Raw genomic sequence first — 7,880 nt, 5'->3', positions numbered from 1 at the left:
CTCCCCCATTCCACCAGCAGGGAGTGAGCGAGTGGCTGGGGGGGGCTTAGTTGCTGGTTGGGGTTAAACCATAAGACTGTTATAACCACAGATGTTATTGCTATAGAAGATGCTGTCAATTCTTACTTGAAATTAAGTCACTGAGGGAGTTAATCTGGAATATTTCAGATTTCTTATTGAAGTTGTGATGTTGTTTTAAACTATGGAATTGTCTGTATTTTGTCACACCAGATATTGCAAGAGATAGTGAAACGTTCAGTTTTTAATGAAATAACAATACTCTACTTCTTAGTCAACCCAAGAGTGCCCCAAGGCTACAGTTAAATAAACTGAAAGAAGTAAAACTTCCCTCTGCCACTTCTTGGAAAATTAACATAAGTTGATGGAGAGCAGCATTAAGAGTTCTTCATTTTCTCTCTTGAGACCGTTGATTTTCTTTATTGAAATGTTTTAAGTGTGGAAAAAGTCAACTTGAGGACTCTATAATATTTTTCACTGTACTTGCAATTCATTTTTCTGCACTATTCCTCCTTAAGCAAAAGATGGCCACAAATTGTTCTTGTAACAACGTAAATGCATGGTGCAGTCACTGCCTTGTCTGCTTTTAGTTTACTATATAATGCACATTCACTTCTGCAGTCGATAATAATCAGTAATGCTAAATGCACACACAAGACATGTTGGAAGTTAGGTGGTCCAAAGGTATTTCTGTCCCTCTGCAGAACTGCCAGTTCAACTGAAAGCAGAAGATCTAAAAGGAATTTTAACAAACAGGGAGTACTGCTAGAAGGCATCTGTGTAATTATCCTATTAAACCAGAGTAACATCTGCATTATCTGTGCAAATGCAGAATGGAAGGGGACTTTATGTTCTCTAATCCTGTCTGGGAGCATTATGAAGTTAAAAGGATAACAGTTTACCAAATCTGTGTTTTAACATGATAGGTTACGCTTAATTACCTTTTAATTACCTTTCTTCTTGGGTTTTATGCTAAAGACCCTGCCTCTAGCCCTCATCACAGAGCTTTTCTTGCCTTTGGATTGCTTATGCCAGGTTTTATCTTTGAGTTTACCATGAAAAGATGGTCCTACTGTATCTTGAAGGCCATTATTACAATTCTTTTTCCCTAGTGTGTGAAAAGCTCCAAGAATGTTAATTTTATTTACAAAAGACATGTTGTAGCATTCAGAAGTATGTGTTCTGAATTTAGTTGCAAAGAGCTAACTCATTGGACTATGTTTTATGAGTAAGGAGTAACTATGCATGGCAGAGGCCGTGCAGGAGCAAGAGGAGATTATTCTAGCCGCCTGACTGCTTGCAGTGTAAGCCAAGAGAGTGTATTGGCTTAAATAATGTAGATTTCTTTTTTCCTCTTTACCCCTGAGGGAGTCTGATTTCCTGATCACCTATCTAGCCATATGCCATAGCTCTTGCCAGGAACTCCGAGCAGTGTCACTGCCAGCTAAAATTGTTTTCAGAGAAAAGAATTATGTTGAGAATTGTCTTAAATTGTTGCACTGGCAACATCATAAAGTTTTGTGTATGCACACACCAAAAAAATACGTAAAAGCAGCCGTACCTTGAAATTCAGCTTCGAAACCGCTTCAAGCCTTGAATTTGATCCAGATACTGAGAGGTGTTCTACACCTGCTCAGGCGCATCGCTCCCTCTTTGGTCTCTTTCCAGTGCTTTTCTCAGCTTCTTTGTGCTCTGGCTAGTACAGTACAATGTTGATGCATACGAATTAAACATTTACAAACAAAGCATATTGTCTACTCCTGGTTTGTACCAGTTAAAGTGAAGACCTAGTATAGCTAGTAGTAACTATGCTGCTTTTCTTTCTTTTTGCAACAGGATGGAACTGAAATACGGATATACGTTGACTAAGGAGTTGGAATAAGACTGAGTCCTGCTCTGTGATATTTATATACCTGGACCATGAACTTGCTGTTTGGCTTCATGCTTTAGGAACCTTTGTAGTAACTGTGTGAAGCTATTGGGAATCATGGCATTCTCTCCATGGAAGCTGTCCTCTCAGAAACTCGGCTTTTTTCTGGTGACTTTTGGTTTCATTTGGGGAATGATGCTTCTGCATTTTACTATTCAGCAGCAAACACAGCATGAAAGCAGTTCAGTCCTGCGTGAGCAAATCCTGGATCTCAGCAAAAGATACATCAAAGCTTTAGCCGAAGAAAATAAAAATGTGGTTGATGGACCTTATGTTGGGACAGTGACAGCATACGGTAAGTGTGTGCCCTAGATTACGTGATAATCTGATTAAGTTATGTTCTAAATTATCCAGACATTTTACTTCATAATACTGCTCGATTGCCAGTACTTTTGCACTGTGGATTTTCTGCACATAAGGAGAAAACAGGCTTCGCATGTAGATATGAAATGGGACAAATTTTACATTTACAGTCCCTTGGAAATGAAGTTATCTGCTAATTTTTACTACATCTATCTAGTATGCCTCAGGTTATTTGTTAGAACTTCATTTAAAAAAAACCCTTTTTGCTGTTTTTGAGAAACTTGGGAAGCTTTTCAATTTGTGTGTCAGTGATCTTAGAAATTCCTTGTGGAAGAAGAACTTGCCTTACTGATAAAGTAGAGACCTGCTATGTTTATTTCTTCTTTCCCGTTTCTCTTCTTTGGTCAGTCAATTTACTTAACATTTAAGTTTATCTGTCATAAGCTTAAATTAAGCTTAAATATATCATATTTGCCTCAGGGTAGAGAACTCTTTCTGTGAGTTTCGGTGCTTTGTTCAGCAGTAAGTTTTAATGCTTACTCTCTGCCATTTTGTACAACATGAGAGTTAAGTTTGTGTGCATGTGTGAGACAAAGTATGCAGAAAAGAACGAAGCATATAACCAGAAAATATTACAAAAATAAAAATATAATCAAATTTCAGGCTAGGTGTGGCTCTTTTTTCAATCTGGTAACATCATATGGTAAATCTTACTTGTTTAGCATTTTTTTTAAACTCACTTTCTTTCCTACTTACCTGTGCATTTTAAGGCTATCTGAAAAGTTAATGGCTAATTAGTCTTCTAGATTTGTTTCCTTTTGTAGTTGCCTTAATATTCAGCTCTGAAGAAATTGGATAGATGTTTTTTGTAGGCTTAGACAAAGAATAGAGACTAGGATGCAACAGATAATAGCTGCACCTTTTTCTCTAGTTTTTTCTTAATACTCTACTTTTTGATGCGTGTAATGAAAATATCCTGCTGGGAAGTTCTCTCCATGTCTTGTTTCCGTTACCACTTTTTTCCCCTAAAAAAAAGAATTTTTGAATTTGTGTGAAGGTGCTTACCTGTAAGACTGAGATTATCATCCCAAACATAGCTAACAATTATATTACTTTTTTGCTTAAATAACAAGCTGGCTTATTTTATAACTTCTACTGATTTGTGACTGCACGCTGAACTGTATTGGTATTGTAATCTTACAAAGCAACACAAGCTAAATAAGGTGGTACTGGATCAGTATTTAGATTGAAGACCTCCAAGCAAGCAGAGGTCCCCAAAGAATTGTGAGCATAGGATTAAAACAAAACCCTATCTGCTGTATAAGCCATCATCAGTGTCCCATTATCTTGTAAGGGTGCTTGATGGTAGGTGAATTGAAGAAGAAAAAAAAAAAATGACGAAAAATCCCAAACAATATGTCTCCAGAAACTGAAGGGTAACTGCATTAATATGTGACCTAGCTAGGTCTGAGGGTACAGGGTATCCTTAAACTAAATTAATCTAATCCAGTAAGCTCAGGGAGTGTGGGTTCGATGAGTGAACAGTGAGGTGGATTGTGAACTGGCTGAATGGCAGAGCTCAGAGGGTCATGATCAGCAGCGCAGAGCCTGGTTGGAGGCCTGTAGCTAGCGATGTTCCTCGGGTCAGTTTTGGGTCCAGTCTTGTTTAACCTGTTCATCAGCAACTTGGATGAAGGAACGGAGTGTACCCTCAGCAAGTTCGCTGATCATACAACACTGGGAGGAGTGGCAGACAGACCAGAAGGCTGCGCTGCCATTCAGAGAGACCTGGACAGGCTGGAGAGCTGGGAGGAGAGGAACCTGATGAAGTTCAACAAGGGCAAGTGTAGGGTCCTGCACCAGTACAGGCCAGCGGTTGACCTGCTGGAGAGCAGCTCGGCAGAGAAGGACCTGGGAGTCCTGGTGGACAACAAGTTGACCATAAGCCAGCAATGTGCCCTCGTGGCCAAGAAGGCCAATGGCACCTTGGGGGGACATCAGGAAGAGAGGGACCACCAGATCGAGGGAGGAGTTGGCCCGAGAGGTCGAGGGAGGTTCTTCTCCCCCTCTACTCTGCCCTGGTGAGGCCACATCTGGAGTACTGGGTCCAGTTCAAGAAAGACAAGAAACTACTGGAGAGAGGCCAGTGGAGGGCAATGAAGATGATGAGGGGACTGGAGCATCTCCCTTAGGAGGAAAGGCTGAGGGAACTGGGGCTGTTCAGCCTGGAGAAGAGAGGACTGAGAGGAGATCTCATCCATGTTTGTAAATACCTTAAGGGCTGATGTCAAGAGGATGGGACCAGACTCCTTTCAGTGATACCCAGCGACAGGTTAAGGGGCAACGGGCACAAACTGAAACTCAGGAAGTTCCATCTGAACATGAGGAAGAACTTCTGTACTTTGAGGGTGACAGAGCACTGGAACAGGCTGCCCAGAGAGGTGGTGGAGTCTCCTTCTCTGGAGATATTCAAAACCCACCTGGACGCAATCCCGTGCAACCTGCTGTAGGTGACCCTGCTTTGGCAGGGGGGTTGGACTAAGCAATCTCCAGAGGTCCCTTCCAAGTCCAACCATTCTGTGATTCTGTAAGTTCCCCCTGCAGCTTGTTGCCTGTGGCATTCATTTCTGTTCCAAATCCCACTGAGGAATAAGCTGACTTGCCGCCAAACAGTGGTCAAGCTCCCTAGGAGAAGTTAAACTGCATTTGAAAGTGGGTGAAATAACTTTGTAGCACTTCTGTGAAGGTAAAGCTAAGTTTTGGGTTGAAATTTCAAAGTTCCATGGCTAAGAAGACTTCTAAGTTTAAAGACAAGTTTGGACGGGTGTGTTTTCAATTAAGGATTTTGGAAAGATGCAAAATAATGGGAATGTATTTAGCTAAAATATTAGAGCGAAAGGTGCTATGGTGAGTGAATAACACCATATTAAGTAATACTTTATGAAACTAAATAAGATAATTACTTAATAAGTAAGTTAGTTTGTCCTGTTTGGCAAACCAAATGGTTTGTTGATAGCAAACGATCAGGTTAGCTGTTCAGGGATAAACACATTAATGACTAGTGTTAATGATGATTGGTAGAAGTTGGTTCACTGTTGTATGAAAATTAACAACCTTGCTATTTAGCCTTTTTATTTCTTTTAATCTTGTCCTCTGATTGCATTAGCGAGCACAGTCATGATTTCCATGTTCAAGAATAAGTTTTAAGTTTGCTTAATTTGGCTGCTTTTACCCACCCAAAAGGTTTTCAGTCATTACTTAATTGTGATTGCACAGGTCTTTCTCATTTTTGTTTTCCATTACCTGTCAGGTAGGTGGATCAAACACTTCCCTTTTAAAAGTTGTAGTCCCAATGTACACAGTGAATATTAGATTTTTATAGCAGCAAACAGTTGTTTTACAAAAATTCTTATGAATCTGTGCTTTTGTCCTCCCCTTCTCACAACCGGCCTCCAGTTGCTTTTTTGTTCTGGTAAGCAGTCTCTCATATCAGTGTTCTGGTATCAATATTTAAAAATTACAATGTTTAGCCATTTTTCGCTTTATGATCTGTGTATGCCTCTATGTATGCTATGTTTCTTCCTTGTTGTTTCCTGAATATTTTTTTACTACTTTTTTTCCTAGATTTTTTCCTACTGTACCATGGTTTTGTTCATGTTAAATCCCTGTTCCACTCCTTCCTTTTTTTTTTTTGTGCACTGTATCATTAAGTGACTCCTGGACCCCTTTTAAAATACTCCAGATCATTAGTGCTTAAAGTTCCATCTTCTGATCTTTAAAGCACAAAGGAAAACACAGAGTTGTAAAGAAAAAAAAAAAATCTACTTTATGGTTTTGTGGAAGAAATATAAGTCTTCTTTTATTTGAAGAAAAAAGAATCACAAGCTTTCTAAAAATAACAAGCTTTTCTTATTTACTCTGTCATTTGCACAAGAATTGGGCTAGTCCTGGGAGTGCAAAATAAGTGTGGCAAAAATACAACTGATGAAGGGGCAGAGGAATCTCTTCAGATGTATAGAGAAATTTTCTATTACAGGTCAGAAAGGGATTTGATTCTAAACTTGTGGAAAGCAGAAAATGTATTACATGTTGCCCATGTAATTATTTTATGTAATTAAATGGGAAAATGATGTAAATTCATCTTACCAAATTCTTTAATCCCGAGACAAGCGTAAATGAACAAAGAACAATACTTTCTTTCATCTTCTTTGGCTTGTTGCTGCTATAATTATACAGTTTAGTCTGATAGTGGTCTATTTTTCCCCTCTTGCCCACAGTTCTTTTAGCTTGCCCAACTGTCTGTTACTTCAAGAAATCTGAACAAAAGAGAAGGGAAAGAAAAAATATCAGAGAACTCTTTCTGGGTTGTCATTTGATATGCAAACTCCTGTTATCGTTTGTTGCTTTCCACAGAAAAGTGCTGTGTCAGACCAAATAGATAGGTAGAGGCAATCACCAACAGACTGAAGAAAAGAAACAGGTGATTTATGGTGTTTTGTGTACATAACAGAAAGATTGAACTTTTTGTTTTACCAGTGCAGAACCTGGTTGTGGTAGGGGAGATGCAGAAGATGGTTTTTGTACTGGCTGAAGGCTGTCCCTTTTGGAAAGGGGATTTTTGTTTCCAGGTGACTGAGCATCTAACAGGCTGTTCCTCTGATAGTGCTTGAATATAGATTTAGGTTTAGATTCACTCTTATCTAAGCAGCTTCTTATTATTTGAGCTATTACAAAGCGTGTATTTTTTTGTTCCTATGTGTGTACCCATAAAGGCGCACGCTTCACCTTGAATATAGGGTATGTATATGAGTTGCAGTGTGCTTCATAAAATACACAGGAAGACAAGTTCCATGGCCAGGGCAACTTGTATCTGAGGCTGAACAAAGGAAGGAACGTCAGTGCACAGAGCTGCTAATGACAAAGATTTGCACTGAGAAAATGTCTATATATATTCCAGTCTCATTCTTCTATCTATTTTTTGATTCTGTCTGACAGTGTGCATTGCATTATAAAGCAATTTAACTTTTCATTTTCATTTGTAGATTTGAAGAAGACACTTGCTGTCTTGTTGGATAATATCTTGCAGCGCATTGGGAAGCTAGAGTCCAAGGTGGAAAATCTTGTACTGAATGGAACAGGAGCAAACTCTACCAACAATACTACCACTCCTGCTCCCAGCTTAGGAGCAGTTGAAAAGCTTAATGTAGCAGGTGGGTATGGCAATGGGCTATTTAATCTGTGTTTTTTCTTTCTTGGCCATAACATCATTTTTCAGTGTTAGATATTTGGAATGTCTTAGAAAACAAAATTCAAAGTCTAGCTTGTATCAATGGCAGTCTTAAGTCCAGTGGTCTTTTACAAGCTCAGAGGAAGGCTTTATTCCACGGTAACTTGAACACACTGAGGAAAATCAAATTCTCTGCCGAAGGGGTATAGTCTACCTTGTTCATAGTAGGTGTTTCATACTTTAAATAGTCGCACTTTAAAATGGTGAAACTGGGCAGATGTTTTCTCTCTAAGCCTAATTACTTGGGTTGGTATGAATCTACTCTGCATTTCTACCATATGCACTTTTTTTTATTAACTGAAAGAAAATATTTATTATGTTTGTTACTGATTATGATATAAA

General features: G+C 39.0%; 1 protein-coding gene across 1 annotated transcript; it reads left to right on the top strand.

Annotated features, from left to right (window-relative positions):
* Positions 1-1,852: 1,852 nt before the first annotated feature.
* LOC104165219 (alpha-1,6-mannosylglycoprotein 6-beta-N-acetylglucosaminyltransferase A-like) lies at positions 1,853-7,461 on the top strand (the record flags this gene model as incomplete). The annotated part of the gene is made up of 2 exons (XM_009704795.1): positions 1,853-2,243; positions 7,294-7,461. Coding segments are annotated over exons 1-2 (406 nt in total), but the record flags the coding sequence as incomplete, so codon positions are not given.
* Positions 7,462-7,880: the final 419 nt, after the last annotated feature.

Source organism: Cariama cristata, unplaced genomic scaffold (assembly GCF_000690535.1).
Source record: "Cariama cristata isolate BGI_N322 unplaced genomic scaffold, ASM69053v1 scaffold11427, whole genome shotgun sequence".
Taxonomy (NCBI): domain Eukaryota; kingdom Metazoa; phylum Chordata; class Aves; order Cariamiformes; family Cariamidae; genus Cariama; species Cariama cristata.
Note: the sequence above shows the minus strand (reverse complement) of the source record. Positions and strands in the feature narration are given on the sequence as shown.